Below are 24,146 nucleotides of genomic sequence, written 5' to 3'. Positions count from 1 at the left end.
CCAGCTGCACAGTTTGACCCTGTATAATCAATGCTGACACTGCCAGACTGTGCAGGGATACACCCCCGCCCAGTAACACCTACTTGGCTAACTGGCCATAAATCTCTAGGAGGAATAACTGAAGAATGGCACAACAAAGAATTATAAGAAAGATGTACAGTATTACTTAAAACAGGCATGTATGGAGAGGTGATAGATCCTCTTCTTTATTATTAGTTATGGGACCACCTCTTAGAGAACTTAATATAATAACCAATATTAAGTACACCCTAATGGCATTTTCAGGGAACCAGAAATGTATCATTCTATGATGAATAAATGGAGCTTTGTGTCTTAAAAATGAGCTTCAACTACTTTAAGACAATCCTAAACGTAATCAGCACAGCATTGTGTACCTAACACAACATGGTTTAACCGGAAAACATTTAGTTTGTATAGCATGTACAGCAACACCTAAACAAGTCAATGCTCTTGAGTAAGACAACACAAATCTCTATTGCTGTATAAGTATTTATAGCATGTAACAAGTCAGTATATCTAACCTGGTTTTGGTGGCTTGCCTCCAGCGCCTAGTCCACCAGCTCCTAGACCACCAGCTCCTAAGCCACCAGCTCCAAGTCCACCAGCTCCAAGTCCACCAGCTCCAAGACCACCAGCTCCTAGGCCACCAGCTCCTAGGCCACCAGCTCCAGCACCTCCAATGCCACCAGCTCCAAGGCCACCAACACCTATAATAAAATACTTATATTAAACACACAACCTGGAAACAACCAATATTTCAGCGGTTTGAAACTTTGTTCTATGCACTTGATATATTTCAGTAAAGAATACCAATACGTCAGACTAACTAAAAACAGCAAATATCAGGGGAAATGAAAATTGAAAACAGGTGATTTTGTAGCACCCCTGAGAGATTAATTCATCAAAAATGAAAATGCAATGGTAATTACATATTAATGCATTATTATTTTAAGTTCAAGTAATTGTGTTTGACTTGGCTTTCTGCTTAGAGCAAGTTAATACAGTGTTCTCTAGTTTCTTGCTTTTGGGAATACAAGAACGCATCAATATACTGTAAAACAAATTAAACCTTTGCACTCACATTGTACTCTTATGAAAATTGTTCTCAGACTCTCTACCCCAGTACTAAACAGAGGGGCGGTGTACTCTTGTGACACAACGCGTTTCAGAATGTAGCTATTTGCCAGTAAAATTGAAAATGGTCATGTAACAGTTTAGGATTTCTTAGATTACTGGGAAGTAATGTACAGTGAATGAATGTTCCCAGTTGTATGCTCCACGACTTTACATAAAACATGCCAGCGTTAAAGTGGTTTTCTCATCCTTTAATGTTAGGGAATCTCCTTATGGCAACTCATAATATTGTGACCTGTGACCACTGACCACTGGACTCCTCTCTGGTCATGAGAACTCTACTGTGCGGAGGAGTGCAAAACAACCCAGTTTACTTGAATAGGCAAAGAATGGCAGTGAAGGTGTAGCACTGTTTAAAGGTGTTGTCCACCCCCAAAATGATTTTTCATTCTTGTGACCTATACCTAAGTTAGGTCTTGATTATGAAATATCATGCTCTAGAGGATAGGTCATCAGTATGTGATCTGAGGGGGTTTTACACCTGGACCACGTACAGATCAGCTGCTCCAGTAGCCTCCGGGTTGTCAGAGATTATAGCAATAGACAGTAATTGTGTTGCAGGCTGTGCCTATTGATGTAATAGGAGTGGCACAGCAGCCCGGTCCCACTCCTTTAACTTGAATAGGAGGAGCCTACAAGTGCTCCTGTGTACTGCACCAGCTTATCGCACCTAGAGACTGCTGTAACAGCTGGCCTGTGGGGTCCAGGTGTTGGACCTCCACAGATCACATACCGATTACCTATTCATAAATATAAAACATTATTTTGGGCCAGAAAACCCCTTTAAAAGGTAATTCCTATCTCAGCAAATCATGGATGAGACAGAAATAACTAGTCTTAAGTTCCAACCACTGGGATAGGACCTACAGAAACAGATGAGTGCTGTTTTCATGGGTCCCATTCACTTCTATTGGCATTATAGAAACAGCTCCACTTGTCTTTTTCTGTGAGTCCTGGCCTGCTGTTTGGGACTTGCAGTGGGTTATTTCCGTATTCAGCAATATCAATATCATTGTGATATCAGCTTGATTCTTCCTGAAACATTCAGCAAACTGGCTGACTAATATTGGTAGATCTTATTACTGATTGTATTGGTCAAGGGCTGATGCAGAGAACATAGGGCCCTTGTGGAAGAAACATACAGGATGTAGGTGTCTTGTCATGTTACTGCTAGTTTATTGGGAGGGAGATACCCATCCTATAGTAGCCCAATGGCAACTTCATAATGGAGAAGCCAATTTACCAACAATTGTCAGCTATTGTCATCACTAACAGTTCTAGATATGCAATCATTTGGCAGGAGAAAGTTTCTCTTTTTAAGATGTTGGTGATCCCCAAATATAAATGATATTCGATTTAGTACATGGACAAGATCCTGAGTATATCTGAGAGGATATTTTGCTACATTGAACATTTCAGTTCATACCAAAAAAGGCTGTACAGAGCAATTGTATGGGCTCCAAAAGCAGTAATGAGAACATTCTGCGGAAATGTAATGCATGTCTGCACGTTCAGCTTTTTACAAATGGCTTTTTATCGTACTCTATAAAAGAGGCACTGGTGACTTTTTTTTTTTTTAACTCTATAGGGGTACAGCATATTTAGGATTATGGTGCAATATGGTAACAAATGCTATATAATGTCAATGATAAAGGGGAGTGTAGCATCCGACAGGACAACTCTGGATGACGACATCATTGCAGGATCTGGCCAAAATCTAGTGCATGCTTAACAATGTGTTCTGTAAAAGAATGCTGCCTCTGGAAATGTAGAGCAAAAAAGTCTTCCAATCAGTTCCTGTCTTATATAATGTTTTGATGGGTAACACCCTAGTTTTAGTGTGGGCAGCATTTATAGGAGCCCGAGTCCAATATGCGGAGGATGTAGCAGCTGCATCCTTGTGCGGGAAAACCTATTCCTGTATGGCATCACTAGGACACTAGGATTGTATTCTATCCTCTTTATATATTTTCATTTTCCATGTTTTAAAAGCCACCACATTAGGTAAAAGTTATAAAACCAGAATTTTACCTGGTTTAGGGGGTTTTCCTCCAGGATATAACCCTAGATTAAAAAAAATATAGTATTAAAGTTATGCATATGAGTATATATTTTTTGAACTATTATAACAATGACATCACTTTAGCTGTGGCGTAGCTACAAAGAATGCAGAAGTAGCAGTCAGGCCCAGACCTTGGTGTCTAAGAATACTTCAAGGATCCTCTACCATCAAAGATTTTAAATTAATGGGTTTGAAAGAGTCCTGCAGGTTTCCGTCTCCTGCCTCTGTTTTGTGCAAGAAACGGAAACCTGCAGAACGGAGACCGGGCGCTGATGTGAACGAGCCCTAATACTGACCTGCTCCTCCTATTCCACCAGGTGCGATGCCTCCAGGTCCATAACCAGCTCCTCCAGGTCCATAACCAGCTCCTCCGGGTCCATAACCAGCTCCTCCGGGTCCATAACCAGCTCCTCCTTGATAAAGAAGCCCAGTATAGTGCAGTTAGAATTACGTAGCAATTTAGACATTGATTTTGATGGCTTTTGTGTGTAGCACATGATAGAAGAGACTTTTTCATACCTGGATATGCCCCTGCGCCTCCGCCTGGTAAATACTGACCACCAGGTACTCCTCCAGCAGGAACTCCTATGGACAGAAAAACAGACAGGAATTAAAGGTTATGTATACTATGTTGGATTTTCTTCCGGAACTTTAAGATGTTTTTTGTTTTGTTTGGTAATGATATATTCAGGAGACCTTTAATATTAAGTAATACATAGTAATTTATGGTAAACAAGGTTCTAAGGAAAGATAGAACATTTGGTGTTCAGCAGATATCTGGACTAGTTTTCTGCCAAACAGTGTCACTGGTAGGACATAGTCTGTTTGGCTGCATAACAGGTAATCTAGGAGTCTAGTCCATAGTCAAGTGCATTATAACAATGGCAATGAGATGATGGTGCCAGTCCCTGAATAGGGAACCTTCCTTCAGTCAACTTCTCATTGGGTCAGAGTGCATGAATCTATGGGGTCTTCCTCTATATGGGCCCCAGGGCCTGGACATTAGTTCAAATATGCCATCACCAATGTCCAAAGCTAAGGGATCTTACTTATCTGTCAGCAAATGAATCATCGATGGTCAGAAGTAAGGTTCATGTTATTATTTGTATCTATAGGTGTATGCGTGTGTGTGTGTGAGCTCTAATTTCGGACCATATTAGACAAAATCCATTAGCCTATCTTAGTAGACCTTCATATGGAAGCACAAGATTGTGAAAGTGTATCTGATGAACTTTAGAGAAGTATTCAGAAGGAAACACTTTGGGCAGTGTCTATCTATGGTCACCCTAGAAGCAGGGACAGTGCTGAATTCCGACTTGTCTTATTTCTTAGTGTTAATGCAAAGTAATAAATAGGAAAATAATGATTCTTCTACATTGCCCAATGGATAGACAACCAGATTTTGGTAACTATGAACTCCATAGACAGATCTTGCACATTAGTTTATCAGGTTTATGAAAGTGGAAACAAAGCCAAACCGTGGAGTTGGTCAGAATAACACTGCACACGTATCCTAGCTCTTCAGATTATTTTCTTTGTATCTCTGCTGATATTATGTAGGATCTTGGACTGTTTTTTGTTTGTATTCCTTTCATGGATGCTATGAAGCCTTGCGTGCTTATCAAATTGGTGATCAAGATGGTTAACAGCTAAGAGATGGCAAGCTTTCTATCAGCTCTAAGTATGATGTAACTGGATTCTAGAAAGAGTAGACAGGGGTGTTGATGTAGCAAAGAAAAAGGAAAACATACTACGGAAACTGGGCATATTCACTAAGAAGATGTAAAGAATTACATCAATATATCACATTATAGGAGGAGATTGCAAGTGTGAAGGGTACACTCAATGAGCAATGTAAAAAAGGACTAAGGGCTAACACTATTAAAACTATTCAACTAATTGTAGGGGAGATAATTGTCCAAGTTACGGACATAGAGATGTTTCCACCACTACCTTAGCTTAAATTTGGTAAAGGATTCCAATGTCTCATAAAGCCAACAAAATACAACGGGTAGCTAAACTTTTAACAGGATACAGCCCACAACACAGCCACTGGTGAGGTCACACCTAGACACATATGGGATAGATATCTCATGGTGGAATATCATGAAATGATGTGGTTTTGAAAAGCTAGTGATCTTGTGACATGCAAATCTGGACATGTCCAGCCAAGGATGTTTCTCCTTGCCTACTGTACATCTGATGAAGGGATGTGCTTATGCCGAAACACGTTGTGACAAGAGTGGCTCAATAAAGGATTGTCTATAAGAATACCTCTGGTAAGTGTGGATATTTTATAACAAGTACTGGAATCTTTGGTCCATTGTCCAGTCAAGTGGAATGGAAAAAACTGAACACATGACTTTTCAGCCAACATTCTGGCTTAACGTGTTTAAATATTCTGTCCTACATGCTGCTCATAACATTTATGATATGTTTTAGACACTTAATTCATCTTGCCTGTCAAGGGCTTAATAGAAATGAGATGGGGCATATTGAAATAGGGTTGGTTCTTAAGATGCAACAGAGTGCACCAAAATTCACCAAATTTTTATCCAGCATCAGCCACTATGATAAATATGATAATACTTGTACGTGGCTTATCTCAATCACAATATGGAGTTGCTGCTCTAACCATTGGCTTACTCTGCAGATAGTTCTATATTTTGGACAGGGATGCATTTTATTGGGTCTTTCACGTAGTCACGTAATGTATGGATTAAGGTTGAACAATGACTCTGGTCCACCAAGTTCAACCTATAATCCAACTGTGTTGACCCAGAGGTAGGCGGCCCTCACCCATTATCAGCCCATACTAGGGGAAAGAAACTCCTAATATATTTGTATAATTCTTACATTTACTGCTTCAGTCCACATAGTGTATGGCTAATCTGCCCAAGGCACACGTCTAAAATCTTCCAAATAGTGTCCATTTCCTCAGAATGCTAATTCCCTATATTGTTTTAACCATGCAGTCAAAGCTGTGAGGTTTTCTTCCAGATGTCTTTACAATGTAGCAGATCTCTGGGGGAGTAAGGTTAACATAGCAAAACTGACATTTACATTATATATACTAGGATTAATGGAGTGATTCCAGCAATTCACTACCCAGTGCATAGGATTTACACAGATATGATCCATATGTTTTTTATGAGGACATTGATATTGTAAATGGTACCATAATGTTGTAGTAAGTGTTCCTTGGATTGATTTGTATGTTTCTAATTGAGTCCTGAATGAGATAGACAAGTCATGATGCAATGTCAAAGCCTCTGAGGCTAGCATAGTTTAGAGAGGCTGGACACCAAATGTTGTATATCACTGATAGATGATAATAGACATCATCCACTCATGTGACATATACCATAGGCCTGTGCAGTGTCTCATGTACCGCTCATAAATGAGGCATATCATATTTTTGTGTTCTGCATCTCTTTGATATTACGAGATGCGCTGAACCTTGCTTTTCCTCAAAATAAACACATTCCTTTGCTCCGCGCACAGACAATCCGTGATTAGTGGCTTCGTAAATCCAGCTCTGTCATGACACTTGAATGATTATGGATCCAATTTCCTAACATTTTCTGGATTTTGGACCATATTCCAGACATACTATTGCATAATCTTTCATGGAAAACATTTCACCAGTAATGCAAAGCCTTGATGAATTTATAGAGTCGTATCTGTCAGATCCCTGATAAGCGAGGCATTTGGCTATGCAAGTATCCTGGCAGTGAAATGGTTATTGCAGGAATGTCTGGCAGGTTGCACCGCAGTGACGGGGTTAAAACAAATAACCACAACCCCACATGAGAGGTGTGTGTTTGATTACTAAAACCCCAGAGGAATTAAGAATTCCAGAACTGATGATCTCAGCGTGAGAGGAATTTGGAGCGCACAGTATCTGATACACTAGCGCCAGATCTCGGTGTAAGACTGCCGGCCGTGGGGGAGCACTGCAACAATACTGGCTCTAGGGCAGTTCAGTAAACAGACTGCAGTGGGGGAGCCATATAAGTGCTGTCAGGTGGTCCATTGAAAGGCTGGCACTGACTTATAGTGGCGGCTTGTGGACTCATCATTATTTATAGCATATACAAGTTTATGGCCTCAATCCTGGGTATTATTTACCACTGCGCGAATATATGGCCACCTAAAAGGCTAGAACATTGTTGTCTCAAATGTGTTCCATATACAGATGTGTCTACCTCTACCTTAGCTTGAATTTAACTAGACTCCAATTTCTTGAAAACTAATTCAATACAATATTCTTGAAATGTCAGCAACATTCTTGACAGGCAGTAATACCCAACACAACCACTGGGTGGCCGCACATAGACACAAATGGATAGATAGCTCAAATCTATTCTCCAGGATGTAATTAGGAGAACAGCGCCTCTGTATGCTGCCCTCTAGAGGGCAGCCCCCTTAACATCATGCATGACTCAGTTAATAAGCCTATTAACATGATGCGGAGTTTATTGCCAAATTAGTATTTCTATCCCAAAAGGAACAGATTAATAGGCATGAGGTTAAGGGGGCTGCCCTCTAGAGGGCAGCATACAGAGTGCACTGTTCTCCTAATTACATCCTGGAGAATAAATTTGCATATTTTTTACCCAGAATCCCTAGCGGAGCAGGAATGACTTGTAAGTCTCCGTACGCCTATGTAGGCACACGCTACCCTAGATAGCTCAAGACAGGGTATCGTGAAATGTTTTTTTGAAAAAGCTGCTAATCTCGCAACACACAACTTGGGATAGGTTGAGTTAAAGGGGTTTTCTGGTCCCAAATCGAACTTTTATCCAAATGACCTATCAATAGAGTAGGTCCTGGACCCTGCACAGTTCACCTGTACTAGCAGCCTTCGGACGCTGGAAATTGCCATTGGACACATGTCATGTGTAGCACTGCTCTTACTCCTATTTGGAGTAGGAGTGGTACTGAAGTTCAATGGTACCACCGGTAAGCAGTGGATGGGGCTGCTGCTCCACTATTATTACTTGGGCATTGCATAGTTTGACACAAAAAGTTTGTTGGATTTACAACAAAAATTAAACACTCAAGGCTACAACAAATGTGGCTATGAAAATTAACTAGTGGCATACAGGGAAGAGAGAGACTACTATTCTACTACTAATATATTATATTATATGTACCACTTAATCCCTTAATCATTTTTTGCTAGCAGTGCAGTTCCTTCATATAGAGGTGTCGTAACTGTAAGGAATGGAGCCAACTAGCTATTGGCATACTCCAAGAATCCCATAGCAACTCCATGGACTGCCTCTATGGAATGTATGACATTGTTGTGCACCTAAGTACTGTCCAATCACCAAGTGTGGAATATGGAAGTAATTGTTGCACATGTTCCTGTGACTTGTGTACCCTATATTTATGCTGGGGGAAGTCTAGCACATAGTAGTTTAAACTGCATTGTGCATAAATGAAAAGGCGTCATGTTTAATAATGCTCTCAAACAAGGTGCTGTCAGAGCAAAGGTGGATTTGCTCTAATTTAACAATGTTGCTTGACACTTCAATCAAACACAACAATTAAAGGGGTTTTTCGAACCCAGTCCATGTTTCATATCAATGGGTATCTGATCTGTGGGGGTCTGACACATGGACCTCATGCAGATTAGCAATTTTGGCACCAGATGGTACTGCAGTGTATGGGGAGTGGATGCATTCTGCTCCTATTCAAGCAATGGCAGCAACCACTGTATAGTAGCAAATACAATGTCCACTGTATAGTGGAGAATTCCAACTCTGTTCTTATTACTTGATCCTTGTCTACTGCAGCATCTCCCGGTGCCTGGAGGCTGCCATTACAGCTGATCAGGTTTTGTATGTTGGATTCCCACATATCAGATATTAATGACCTATCCTGTGTATACGTTAACCGTGTATATGCATTAGGGGCAGGAAAACACCTTCCCAGCATGGACACTGGCTTTTCAGTTTACATGGAAAATGTATGGAAACAATTAAACATACAATAGAATAGTGATTATAAATGTGGCTAAGGATGCTATGGCCACTGCTAATGCTTGTGGTTTTCGGCAGATAGTTGGCCTGCCCCATGACTTGCCAAATTGTAAAGTAGCAGGACTAGGTGCAACTAGTGGTAAATCAACAAGAGTTTTCTAATGCTTATGTAAGAGCAAAACCAAAACCTAAAATGGTTGTTCTGGAAAAACAAACAAGCCTGGTTTCTTTCAAAACAGTGCCATACCTCTCCACAGGTTGTATGTGGTATTGCAGTTAAGCTTCATTCACTTCACTGAAGATAAGCTGCAGTATTAGACACAACCAGTGGACAGGTGTGGTGCTGATTTTAAAGGAAAGCAGCCATGTTTCCTAATCCTGGACACGCCCTTTAATTATGAATAACAGTTGTATCCACTAGCTAAGAACTACAAATCCCTACAAATCTTTGCACTCCAGGAATTATAATCCTGTATATGGACTCTGCTGGTTGTATGACTTCCGCTGCCTGGTGCAACAAGCCACTTGCCATCACGGGTTGTGGAGCTGAGCTTACAGGAGACAGCGCTGAGAAGCGCGTTGGCCTATAATAAGCCCTTGTCTCAGGGCAGCTGTCCAGGGTTCTGACACCTTGCAGATTACTGCTGCAGCTGTTCTTGTTTCTGGCAATTACTTGAAAACAAGCTTTGTAGAGATCTATTGTGCTAATGAAGGTATTTTAGGTCAATGTCTCAAATGACCAACATCTTAATCTCTGTAAATCTCTGTACTCTACAAAATACTGACAAACAAACGGACAGATGTAGCCATTGAGACTGCAATGTTATCTTGTACCATAACCAAAATCTTACTGTGCTCCATTGGTACTAAAAGTCATGTGGTGTAGTCAATGACCCTGCAAACCCAATCTATTCGCCTTTGTCACCTATCTCAGGATAGGAAGAGGAAAGAAGAGAATTATGGAAGGATGCATATTTTTTAGGGCTGTTACTCCATAATAAGTTCTGGGGTTTTGCACCAAACATTTAGACTTTTTCCGCTATTGTTGCTTTTCATGAGGTGTAGACGGGGCCTTCACTGTTTAACAGAAAACTAAAGTAACACCTAAAATTTCAGTTTCCGTCCATGGACCACCCAAGAATCACCATATTTAATTGGAGGTCTACTACGTGCCACATTGACTAACCCCAACTCTTTCATCTGTTAGTCACAATCTTCATCATTGCCCCAAGTAAAAGGCATTGACTCCAGGTAACCGTGACGTCATAGCGCTTTATGGTCAGGTGCATGAATTAGCAGGATATACATGTCACTTACTATTAGGGTGGAATGCAAAGTTCACTACAGTATCTCAAACTCATTTACAGTATATACTTGTAGCAGGAAGAATTAAGGAGTAGTATTTGGCCTTGGGCTATATCCACAGATGTTCTTACTATGAAGAGGACATGGAAGGAGGAAATTTCTGTGTGCGGTGCTGATCTTACTCAGCTGCAGAGAAAGATGGGACATGAAGCAACTAAAGCTTTGCCTCTTCCTTTGAGACTAACCTTGGCTCAGTTTCTCCGTCTGTCATACATAATACTAGCAGAAACTAAAACCAGGCGTTTTGTTCTTTGGAGGAGCAGCAGGCAGCGGCATGGGCTGCAGGTGCTGCCAATTAACGTAACCCCATAGGGACTATATAGTGTGCCCTATGCAAAGGACCTCCATAACCTGCACAATCATTCATGTCATGAACATGGAAAATTACCATTGTGCTTAAAGGGGTATTCTCCTAATAACAATCAGATTTCATGTAAAAGTAAGCTACAAAATATCAATGTCACCTAGTCGAAGCTATTAGCCAAAGTGTATATGTCACTAGACAAATCAAAATGAAATCTCCCAATCTCTATCACTGTTTGCTGGATGATGTCAATGATTACGACCTGTAGTCCTTCTTCATTGAGGTCGAGAATGCCAAGTTTGTTTCTTATACTTTCCATAGCTGCTTATTAGATCAGGGCTTCATAACCATGCATGGTACCATCCTAACAGACAGAGCATATGCAGGAGTAATTGCGGATGTTAGCACACAGAGCAAGGTGTACCTGGGAAATGTAGTTTTTACTAGTAAGGAGTCACATGTTCCATAGTAAGGACCGCCCATTTTGGCTATTGGGGTGCAGATCTTCAAAGAGAGGGCAAATAGGAGATGGGTGAAGGTGCAGGTACGGTATGGATGGTTTATCTGTATGGTTTTTCAAGTTGTATGTTGGGATGACCGCTTTAATATTACAAAGGTCCAGTCTGCAAAAATGCCTGGACTACCACTGATGCTTGTTCAGTTCTCGGGTACTGCTTCTTCTATACCAAGGCATTCATGAATTTGCTAACTTCACATGAATTCTGTTATTTCATATCCTAAATACACAGCATGCTATAATAAGTAATCTGCTCATTATACGAGTTCTTCATCTTTAGGGTTTCCTCTTTAGTACTGGTAAAACGGTTCTGTTTTTAGGATTTGTAGTTATGCTATCTACACTAAAACTATACAATATACCTAGACACAACTTTTGGGGTGCAGAACTGGAATCCACATTAACTAAGGGAAACCTTATGATATATACTGTGCTCATTTCATTTAACTGTTGAGTTTTGTGCATTAAGATGGCCATATATGTTAGATTATTGTTGGCTTAACTTGACTATTTTGGCAGGACTGTTAAATGTGTGTTGGGATGAGCCAACTTTCCTTAGATAGTAGATGTTGAAGAAGGTATCAGGATGTTGGATTTCACCATGTGTAATCTTGTCATTTTTGGGAAGCTGAGCCGGGAATCTACCAGTCACTTACTTCACTCTCCCCATTATGAACACATACACACTCACACATTCTAGAGTGGTTCTTCTCAAACTAAGGACCAGGCTCCCTCTATTGTATACCGAATTCATATGCTGTCCAGTCATCTGCATGGATATACTGATGTTGGGTAAAGCATCGTAACTGACTCATATTACTTTCATAACAGTGTTATATTGGGCCCAGGAAACAGATATGGACCACGGGTGAGCCCTATGTATTCTGTGCTTGTTGGTGAGGCTTCAATAGAAAGTATAGAAGCCCCGTTTTAGAGGATTTGCTGTTGACTGGAACAAGTCTACGGGGTAAGTCATTACATGCCAGTAGCTGTAGAAAAAGCTATTAAAGTATATATTCTTAGTACACTGGACAGGGAGGATACCCTTAATGAATATTCATGGGGTAACATATCTAAAATAAATATAGTTACCCAAACCTATCAGCCTTACCAGTGTAAAGCACTGGTGAGGTTACATTAATGGCCTCAACATAAGTAAAGAGTGCTGACCTATCTGCTTATTAGACAATAAACCGGATGGAGGTCATTATAAGGTCTTTTTAGCCCTCAATGCACTGTGCACATCAAATAGCATGACCATGACTATACAGTAGGATGTAACAGGCTTCCTTCGGGTAACCTAAATGTTGGGTCCTCATCACCTACTTATATATGTCAAATGGAGGCCATTATCATGATGTGAACAGGGCTTTACTGTATTAACCAAGTAGGTACATATAACCATTGGAGATTCTGCTGTGGTTGGTGCCCTTATTCTCAGTATCAGAGATACTTCAGCATTGTCTTTAGTTGTGTAAATTTGTAGAATTTTTTGTTCATTGGACCAGTTATAAGAGACATTAGATAGCCTCTTTATAATAAATACATATATGACGTGTCACCGCTGAATGTATAGGACTATAAACCAAATAACATTAAAACGTCCGTGGACTCATTCTACCTCTGCCATTGAAACTCATTTTGGATGCTGTCTTGTTCTAATTGTTCTTTTTCCTATGGTAGTGCATAAGATTAGATGGATTTCTTCCAGACTTTAATCACTTGTGTACAGGACTCCAGTATAACAGTTTGGGTTTAGTTCAGTTTTATGTGGTGTGGAAATTTGTGCAGACTAAACTACAGTCTATTTACTTTTAGCGTAATAAATCAAGTTTAACATTAAAACCCACTCACAATGAACATTTATGGAAAATTATTTAATAGGATCGTCTGGCCAGGTTTTCTAAATATAGTGTTATTTAACAAGACACTCCAGACTGGAAGATTTATGGAAGTACTTTTTGCACTTATCCTCTCTGCTCTCCATTTATGCTGTTTTGATGCGATGATGGTGAAACAAGTGTATATGTATAAAGTTACTATGCCGTCTGTGTGATAAAGGAGCAATAACAATAATTGCAAATTTAAATTGGAAATACATTTTATATATGAAAGTAAATGCTGAAATAGTGACTGAGAACCCTTGTGGACTCTGAGCCGCTATGCTGTTGACTTTTTTGATCCACTAGAAGCCTACGGTTGGTTCACATCTGCTTTTGTATTCCAGGGAGAGTCCGCATGGAGACCCTCCAAACGGAATACAAACGCAATTGCAAGCATTGTGCTGTAAAAGCACACAGACCCCATAGACTATAATGGGGTCCGCGTGCTTGCCGCACGCTGCCCGCATGAATCATGTGGACAGGAAAGTAGATTGGGAACTACTTTCCTGTCCACACGATCCCGGTAGGCACACGGACACCATTATAGTCTATGGGGTCCGTGCGCTTTTACAGCACAGCGCTTTGCACTTGCGTTTGGTATTTCATGGTATTCCCCATGCGGACTCCCCTGGACGGAATCCAAACGCTGATGTGAATAGGGCATAAGTCTTTGATACGGACAGCTTAGTACTATTCATATCAAGCATCAAAAATGGATTATGAGCTGCAAATCACCCAAAATGTTTAGTTCCGTCTAATAAAAATGGCTGCAAGACTTTCTGTTTAATGGTAAGAGATGCCCAAAAAGTTACTCACTATGTCCCAATGGTTTATAACTCTTTATATCACTCCTATGTTTAGTGCCTAGAAGTTTGATACCTCAGTTGCCTGCTCTGTTTATCCACACTGTAGCTGGGCTTATTAATGTTGGCTGTTGTGTACAAGCGCAAGCCCACCCCATGTTCATCATATCCACATCACCACATCACTACATGGACAGCTGATCTCAATTATAGCAAGGATAAAATAATAATATACTACTGACAACTAAATTAAAACATAAATCTCTGCCTGTAGATGAGTTGCACATTGTGGTTATACACTTGAAAATGCGCATGGTGGAAGGAGGGGGTCGATAAATTCTACCCAAATGTAAGTCTCTAAAAACACATTCTTACACAGTATCTAAGTATTTCCTTTTTTAATACAAGGTAATTGAGTGGTATCCCTTGCTTTACTGCCTACCTGACTTAAAAGCAAGTGCTAAATATTTGAGCATGTTTGCTATCCAGGGGTTACTGGAGGGTTACAGTACATCACACTGTTCCGACACATGTAAGTAATTTACTCCTGAGTCTCTAATGCAGGAATCAAGTGCATGGAGAACTACTTGAGAGAAGGAAGCCCTGATGGAACGGGATTTAGAGAGTCCCTATGGGCTACCATTATATACACACATTTAATCCCTGCTTTAATAGTTAATGAAAGGTTAAACTAGCTAATAACATAAATTAGATGTGTCAGTAGAAATCAAAGTTACCAAGACCTACACAATACTGTAGATATTCATAAATGGTAGATCCATAGTAGCAGCACAGGGGAGTGTTTGTTACATTAGACAATTTTGTATATGAACATCTGTCTTGAGGAAGAGATGAATTTTAGACCACATCTGCCCAAGACATTTCTCCAGTGCCAGTCTGCAGTTGTCCACTTGACTCTGTCTGGCATTAGTTGTATCTCTAAGTCTTGGCATTTGGCTAAGATCACAGTATTGTCCCGGTGATGGCTTACAGCCAGGTTAGTGAGGTCGGACTTACACCTGAACATTTTGCTGTTGAGATTTCTTCCATCATTCTGAATGGCAGTAAAAGAAGGGACAAGTAACATCACCCCGACATGTTTTTATCCAGCAAAATAAAATTAAGTTATGAATCATAATTTATGTCTACCAATCCTTCAACTTCTTAGACTACCCTGTTCACTGTGCACTCACATTAAAATATATTATTGTTGGGTTTATGCCCTTTGTAATGACCCCCAATGGTTACACAAAATTATTCTGTCTATGGATTGATCTGTAGAGTATAGGATGTATTGTGTATAGGGCTTCACAACATCCCTTGTTCTTGGGGAGATAAGATGTGCCAGATGTGTTTGGCCGCCTCTTTCTCCCCTTTCTGCATTCACAATTGAGCTGAGTGTACATAGGTACGGGTGGATTGGGAGATAGCCCAATGAGCACTTGTGTATGACCAAGCCACACATAGGCAGGTAATCTGTAGCCTAGTGTAAGCTGGTTATAATAGAGGCCTAACCGGAAGCTCCTGGGCCCTAGTGCAAAAGCTGTAATGGAGCCTCTACCTAACTTGTTCTTTAGGATCGTGATGGGGCCGCCATAGTGTCCAAGGCCAGTTGGTGACTACTACCCCTGCATGCCCTATAACTCTGTCCCTGGCTATAAGAATAGCAAGAACAAAGCTTGACCTATCATTACACAATTAGAGCTAAAAAGGCTGGAGGCAAGATAAACGCTGAATAAAAAATGGATATTTAATGTGTGTTCACTTTCTTTCACACATAAAGTATTTCCTTAAATGTTAATATCTTACAAAAAGAGTAAGGAAAAGAAACAAGGCCTTGCCAAACCTCATTCTATCCTCTGGAAAGAACATGCCTGAAAACCTTTTAAAAGTACAACTGGGATACGTATCATGTATCAGAGTCTGCTGGATCCAAATCTGGTGCAAGCATGGACCAGACCTGTCAAAGTATAAAATTGCATTGGTTTCAATGAGGATCATTTCCTCCCGTAATTCTGTTGCTTTAACAGTCCAGTTTAGCAGCAAAGCGAATGATAAACAGCCGTCAGGGAGTCTAGAGCAATAATACATACAAAGATCTGGGCAGGATCTTTGACATTTCGGAGAATTTGTTTATGCTTCAGTTGTATTTCAGTATATATCGCTGTTATTAAGTGCACACTGACTGCTATAAATTATATTCCTGTAGAGCAAAGAGGCCAGTCAATGGTATAGCTTCATATATAAGGACCCCAGGGCAAAAGCTAGACTGCTGGACTGCCAGTGACATCATATGTCTATCATGACATCATACATCATATACAGTTCCAATATAAAAATTAACAGAGAGATAGCGCCATCCAGTGTTAATACATCATAGTACAGTTAGCACCATTTACATTGCACCCTGAAGTCTATGGATATGGATACCAAAAGTAATTGGATGGTGTTACCACAATATATTCAGTGCATGTTACTATATAGGAGCAAGGAGCAGCTTCTTATTTATTTGAACTCAGCAATAATATCTAGCCTGAGAATTGATCAGTGAATTGATCCTTAGACCGGACTGGCTAAGGATTTAAAAAGCACCTGTCTCTGTGGACAAGGGAACATGTCCCCTGAATATATACAGCTCCATATGTAGTATTTGAGTTCCACCTAATCAATACTAAAACAAGAAGGGATAGTTTGTGGTGTAGGCTATCATACCAAACATACCCTGGTGGTTAGGTATAGACGGTGCAGTACTTATAGTGTTATCATTTTTAATATAATTGTACCCGGGATAGTTACATTTTTAAAGGTTGATAATAAAGAATAAAGATTTTAATGCCATAGTTTAAGCACTGTTAACCTATGAAAATGGTCCAGTACTTTGCCATGAACACTATCGGTAGAGGAGGCGTACTGTAACCTGAAGATCCTTGGCTCTAAGGCAAATTATGTAATAGTACCACCTACTGTTTATTATGTGCCATTTACAATACTGGCCTCTACCCATGTGGAAAACTTGCCTTTGGGTCCCCTCAGCCCCCAAGACCAGGGCCAATTTCTAAATCTGCAACCACTATCAAAGACAGTTCAGGAATTACAAAGGTTATTCTTATTATGACTTAATATCCTCTATACTCATTTCAAGTCATTACTCAAGTCATTTGCTTGGATCACTTTTTAGGCAACTTAAAAGTGGTTGCACAGGAATAGCAAAAAACATTGCTTCCAAAAACAGCACCACACCTGCCTACAGGCTACAGGTTAAGTGGGGTATTGCAGCTTAGCTTCATTCTGTTCAGTGGAGTTGATCTGCAATATCAGACACAATTTATGGAGAAGTGTGGCGCTATCTGTTACCAAATTTTTGTAGTACTGGGAAACTATCAGAGCCATGAACTGTTTAGCATTATTGCAGTCTTTCTGTTACAAGGCCCCTGGGCTGGATGTTGTGTAACATATACTAACACTAGCAACAATACTTTTAGCCCTTGACATCCCATTGTAAATGTATTTCCATTATTGGTGACAATACATGGTTACGCATTGCTAACTAGACCTTGGCATTTAGGGAAGATCAATGAAATCTCCCCCCACAATGCCCTTGTTCCTTCATTTCTGGTCTAATCACTTAACAAGGGATTTACTGATGATTCTCAAACTATAAACAAAAGTCAAAGAATTGCATCAGATCCGTGAAATCACATCTGTTATTGTTTCTTTGTTGCTATTTGCACTAACTTTGTTCCAAAAAGCAGCCTACGGATAGCGATTTAAGCTTTATTTTATGTAGACAACTGCTCAAAGTCAGGGCCATTAAGGAGACATGAGCCCATCCAGAGAGCACACATCTGCTAAGCAGGGGCCGGCTAATCCTATACATACGCTATGTCATGCTGCATAGCTAATTGTCAGTGTCATAGACATACTTACAGGATGTTGTTCTAGTAATCACAATGCCTCAAAGCATTGTTGTATTAACCCAAAGTGTGCCCGAAAAATAAAGCAAACCTAAGTTAGTTCAGCTGCACAGAAGTGGCTGATCTAAAGTCTGGGTGCAATAGCCCTGTGGCAATGGGAATGTTGCTCTGTAGGTATGGCAGGAAGGTGTTAACAGCTCCAGCCTTTGCTTTCGTGTCAGATGTGAATGTGTCAGCTTTCACTTGCAAGTTAAAGCTTTTGCTTCCCTTGACAGAAAACATCTGGAATATCTGGAGAAACAGATCTCTACTACAATTCTCCTCCAGTGTGGATTTCATCTGAATCTAAGAATAACAAGGATAAATACACCCATAGTAGAACATGTTCATCTGATCTCAGCTAATACATAGGTACCCAATGCAAGCCCATGGGGACCCTAAACTGCAGACCATGCACATATGCAGAACCCTTTAGTACAGACAGTGATGAAGTGACTGCTTTCTTATTGGCTGTATTATATAAGCACTGATCTAAGTGCTAACATATACTGTCATTAGTTGTATAGACGTTGCATAGGGCATGCTTATAAAGTTAGTACCACAACCCAGGGGACTAAGCACAGATTACACCATGGCTGGCAGATGTACTTGCTTTTCATAGTGTTCTCTTTTGGACCAAGCAAAATTCTGAAGGACATCAGAACACTCCTAAAACTATCCTTATACACCGTGCTGTAACAGTAACAGTACAGTATTGGGGCAGGGCACATAGGGCAATGGTAGGTCCTGCGTTCTGGGGTACAGGTTGCACTGGTGAAGAACAGAGGATCTAAATGATAGAAATTATCACCTACATAGAATATATCTATTCTACAACATGGACATTTGTGAGTTGCAAAATATCTATCTCAGGTTATTCATACCATGGACAGTAAATATGTGTGTGTGTGTAATAGTACAATTACAATGTAGTGAAACCACCCAAACGTGCATTGAAAAATGGAAGTCTTCACAGGGCTCCTGGTCTGGATAAAGGGGTGGTCTGCTGAAAGAGGTGGAAATTTCACTATATGTATAAAATACACATTGCTGAAGTAAGGAAAACTCAAAGTAATATGTGAGATTGAGAGTTACTTATGTCATTTGTAACTTTGCCAAATTAAGATTCTGCTACAACATATATAAACATTATCATTCACAAGTAAAATGTACAGCATCAGTCATACAAGTTATCCTGAGATTAGCTATCTAGTTACAACTATAGTTAGGCTTCCAAAGATTCAGTTCACTGTTGTTGACTTGGTCAAGGCAAAGTGGTTTGTTAGGATTGCATTTGACACCCAGCACCCAGGGTACATACCCTGTTAGACCCATGCTATCATAACTATTCTAAGTAAGTAACCAATGTAGACTATTTCCATGTAAGAGCAGTATATAAAGCATACAGATTCATGTCTCTTTTCCCATTGCACATTCACACTTGCATATTAGACAGATAGATCTGTATCCTATTCGGAGTTGTCTGTTTTTCATCAGTATTGTCTCTGTATTCTGTTTTGTTAAAAGTTTAATAATTGTTTTTGAGATACGCTTATAAAAGTAGCAAAATACACATATATGAACTATGTCAATATGGAATATGTATTGTTTAAAGTTAACCTAAGAACGGTAAGCAACGAGCAAAAACAGAAATGTGAATAAAACCATCTAAATGAAATAAAAGCAGAATTAATAGGCATCTAATAAAAGTGTGAATGAGCCCCTATTGTATATAACCATCTCATCTACTCCTTATATGTCAAAGTAAATACAATACTTATACTGTATATGACATATACTCTTATAATAAACCATTTAATAGATGCTGGAGACCTCCATGAAAAGTTGCCCATTTTCTAACGACTTGGACATAGTCTAAAGCTGAATACATTTTATCTGTTTCCGCTCACAGTAATGTTACTCAAAAACGACATATAATTGTTAACTGTATACAATACGATAAGTAACACCAGTATATAAACCTGCTACACTGGAGGATCATAAGCAAAAGTGTGAGCTAAAAATAAACTTTATGGAATTATCGAGTAAAATCTATCTGGAGGTGAAACATGTTTGTGCTCACACATAAGGCAGACATATGCAGGATTTCCCTTCCAGCGGGATTTGTGAACTAACCCTTTGCATAGCTAGGAATATGTTTACATGATATAATGACATGTATACCGTCTACATCATTCTCAATGACAGTGAAATGTATTGTGTGACCCCAGAATATAGGCTGCTCTCCGCAGTAAATAAGACATTCAGCTGCAGATCACTGTGAAATTCACTTTCCTAAGTGCTTATGGTCCATATAAATTTGGCAGCATTTCAGGCACTTGTTTCCTCTGTATAACTAGACCCAGCCCTCTATCAGTGCTGTAGTATCCATCCTGAGTACAACTCCATACGCCTTCCCTGTGCTTACTGTACACACTGCTACAAGAATGGACATTCATTTTCTGGAGAACTAGAAAACCAGAGACTAAGTTCTTAACTGGACAGAAAAGAACTGTATATACTACTTGTGTAGTATCCAAGATCAAGGTCCCAATGTCTTCATGAGAACCTATGCAGGTATGTGTCACATATAGATCTTATTAAGAGAACTGCTTTTCTATTGTAGTTAGATGTAAAATTATACAAGAGACTTTATGTAATATACATATTAGTGTAAAATAAAGACATTGATGTAGCAGAGTCGAGGTGTCAGAGCACAGCTCACTATGCAATACCTGCAGTTTTACATGGCATTGCAGGAAACTGGATGCACATAGAGTTAAATGACTGAACTCTGCTACATCTGTATTCTCTTGGAAAAAAATAAAACGGAACTTGTTATAGTGTTGCATAGTCTGGTATAGTACACTTGTATCTTAATTTTATATCAAGACGGATTATGGTAATGATAAAGGCCTAATATTCTAGTCCAGACATACCCCTGACATGTTTGTGTGTGTGGTTTCCAGGGCCCCACTTCTTTATACATCACTTGGGAATGTTTGTTTCATATGTAAACTGAGTGAATTCACGTGTATTTGCAAACGCATTAGTTACTCCACTAGTCAAGCACTGACTTTCACCCTGTGTTTGCTCTTAGTTTTGAGGTTTAGTTATGTGACTGCACCTGGCATCCAGCTCCAAAACCGGGGCACAACATGCCATAGAGAAGGAGCAGAAACCTGCACGCAGCCCCCTCCTGGAACATGTGTTCTGGAAGTAAAATGCTAAGATGCTAGTAAGACAGTGACAGTATACAAGGGTAGTGTAATGCAGACAGGTGGATGTATGTGGTGTATGTAGTAGGGTGTCCAATAGAAAACATGCATGAAGTTATGGAGGACTTTTCGAGAACCCCAATTAAGAAAATAATGGTTAATTCTGCAGAGTACATACAAAATACATGAAGGACATTTCTAGAGTATTGAGAGATCAGGCCCTGTGTGTCGGTGAAAGTGCCTTGGTGTGTGCATGGTCACTCACCTCCTTGCAGAGTAGTTTGGCAGAAGGCAAGAAGCAGGATGATGCTCCGAAGTGGAGCGGCAGGCCGTATGCTCTCCATGTCTCACAATGCCCCCGTCCCCTCACACATGCTGGGTTTTATCCCGCCGCTCAGCTCACATCCCCAATGAGGGAGGGGCAGAAAGAGACACGACGTCATTCTAACAGTGCCAGCAGCCCCATCCCACCCCCCTTATTATTGGGAGAGGAGGGGGAATATTTTATTTTGTTTTGTTTCCTTTTTTTCTTTTCTTTTTTTTTTTTCATTTTTCTTGGCTGACGTTCTGCAATTCTGGCTGAAATAGACATGGGAGCAGAGCCAGAGAGAGGGGGTGCAGAATTCTCCGCTCCGTGTTTATCTGTCTCTCTCATTCTCTGTCTGTCTGTCTGTCCCTTCACTCTCTTAACAGAGGATTCATCAAACTCATTTGCTAGCTGTACACGAGGGCGAGAAGTCGTCCAGTTTTTATCAATGAACTCATCACGATACTTTCAAGCACAGGTGCAAGACTAACAGCGAAGAAACCAGAGAAGTCTAAGTTTTCAGCAGATTGTTTCCAGCATGTACAAGCGTCTGCACTTGTGGGACGAGAAACCCTTTGCATTCAATATTGGATAATATCACTGTAAAATAATAACATGTACAGGGCTCCAGTTTATGGGACTTTCCTATTGTAAAAAGGAACACAGGTAGGATTTTATATCAAAATCCCAGTAAAACCTGTTACTGGTTATGATGTTAGTATACAGTACCGAGACTTCAAATACATTTACATGAGATCAGGTGCACAGCCGTGCAACATACAGAAAACAGAAAGCTAAATGTGAAATATATTTCTTTCCAAATGATTTTTCCTTCACAGTTGACAGGTGTAGAATGAACTTAAGACATCTTTGCTTTGCTAAGTTTTGATAAAGAGAGACAAAGTGAAGGAAAATGGAAATTAGTATGAGTTTTATAAAAAAATATCAAGTCTATAAACTCCTTCTTTATGCTTCATATATGGTGCCCCTCTGCAGTGTCATGGTCTACATATTAAGAACATACGTTGGCCCAGTGAAGAATTTTTGACTTGCATTCTCATTGAAACTGTTTCCATCAAATTTTGTCTGAGGCCCAACAAGTTCTCCACCGCTTTCTCAAACACATATATGATTTACTGAAAAACGGCCAGCAGATTAGGTTCACAGGTCAGAGACAGGCCACAGCCATACAAAAAAGGTGAGAAGACAAGGATCAAAACCAGTGCCAGAGTCAGAAACAAGGTCTATAAATGGAGAATCAATCAGAATGCAGAAACAGATTAGCCGTGCAGGAACTAGTATGCTAGAAACCTATATTTTTCAGGCCTGGGCCAGGGACTGAGCGGAGTTATGGAAGGAATAGGTTGGGAAAGGATTGCTTGGTGTGTGCACTGTCCCTTTAAGAGAGTGAAAAGGCCAACATATGCACCCTAAGGAAGCAAGGGTAAGGACAAAGAATGGTTAGACTAGGGAGTAATGCTGACAATTGTATGGAACAGGGTATGGCGACCATACACAGTAGCCTAGCGGTGAAGAAATACATAGAGACATGAGCGGAGAGCAGTGACCATCGGAAGTAGCACAAGCCGCTGCCAGTATTACAATTACAAACTCCCAACTTTTCTGGCGGTATAACTTTGCTGCTAGATTTTTCCTCAAATTAAAGCCGATTGATGGAGGACCCATCAAGGGGACACTTTATGTTTACCTAATTGTCAAGGGACCCTTCTAACAAGTAGAGAATGTGAAGTCAAAGCAGAAAACTGCCCCCAGCTTAGCCAGGAATGTCCTGGAAATCATTCATTAGTCCATGACTATTATCCTAAAATGATATGTGGTTTAGGTACTGTATGTATCTGCCAGACCAGAGAGCCCCTATTATGTTTCATACTCTGGAGGACTCGGCGCATCTGTACTGCAGGTCCACAGCCTAGTGATTTAATAGAAAATGTAATACTACATTTCTTCTCTAGGGATGCTGAACACTTTTTCCTGGGGTCCTCCATAGATTACAGCTGATTACTGGGGATCCCAAAAATAGGTCACCCTGTGATCGACTGATTCCTAGGGGATCCTTGAAAGTTTAAAAATGCAAGGTCAACAAGTATTATAAAGTACATACATATAGACTCACAGAGACCATTATTCCATAGAGGTAGCTAATGCATTTTCTATGGGGCCCCTGGTGAGACTAAGTACTGCCCTATGTTTGTTGTATATACGGTCATGGAATAGGTATAGTGTAGATAATGAAAAGGGTTGGTCCACGGAAAGCATTTATCTCCTATCCACAGTATTAATGATAAATGTATGGTATCTGGGGGTTCAGTGTCCACTGTTGGAATGGAGAACCAGAAATGCATACAAGCTAACTCTGTATTCAAAGTCTATCAGGCATACGCTATTGCTCTATATGTCCTGAGCCTGTTTCTGAGCTAGAGAATTACCATTATGGAGCAGATTCTCCTCTACTAACTGGGGAAAATTTGGCATAGAGTGATGATACTGTGGTCTACATTTGGTGCAGGGCCCTTTCTTATGCCAAAATATGCCACAACCCCCATTCTGCACCTTACATGCCACATTGTG

At 40.1% G+C, this 24,146-nt stretch overlaps 1 protein-coding gene across 3 annotated transcripts in view; it reads right to left on the bottom strand.

Moving 5' to 3' along the window:
• Positions 1 to 21,633, bottom strand: part of ELN (elastin) — a 60,925-nt gene extending 39,292 nt beyond the window's left edge. For 2 of the 3 annotated variants that reach the window (XM_075263872.1, XM_075263874.1), the window contains exons 1-5: positions 21,516 to 21,633; positions 3,737 to 3,802; positions 3,514 to 3,630; positions 3,187 to 3,219; positions 543 to 728 (exon numbers count right to left, since the gene is read on the bottom strand). In XM_075263872.1, the coding sequence (XP_075119973.1) occupies positions 543 to 728; positions 3,187 to 3,219; positions 3,514 to 3,630; positions 3,737 to 3,802; positions 21,516 to 21,594 (481 nt within the window). In that variant the 5' untranslated portion in view covers positions 21,595 to 21,633. The remainder of the gene's footprint in view (positions 1 to 542; positions 729 to 3,186; positions 3,220 to 3,513; positions 3,631 to 3,736; positions 3,803 to 21,515) is intronic. The other variant, XM_075263873.1, reaches the window with a different exon arrangement.
• Positions 21,634 to 24,146: the final 2,513 nt, after the last annotated feature.

Source organism: Leptodactylus fuscus, chromosome 2, assembly GCF_031893055.1.
Source record: "Leptodactylus fuscus isolate aLepFus1 chromosome 2, aLepFus1.hap2, whole genome shotgun sequence".
In the NCBI taxonomy this organism is placed as follows: Eukaryota; Metazoa; Chordata; class Amphibia; order Anura; family Leptodactylidae; genus Leptodactylus; species Leptodactylus fuscus.
This window is presented reverse-complemented; position numbering and strand designations above follow the sequence as displayed.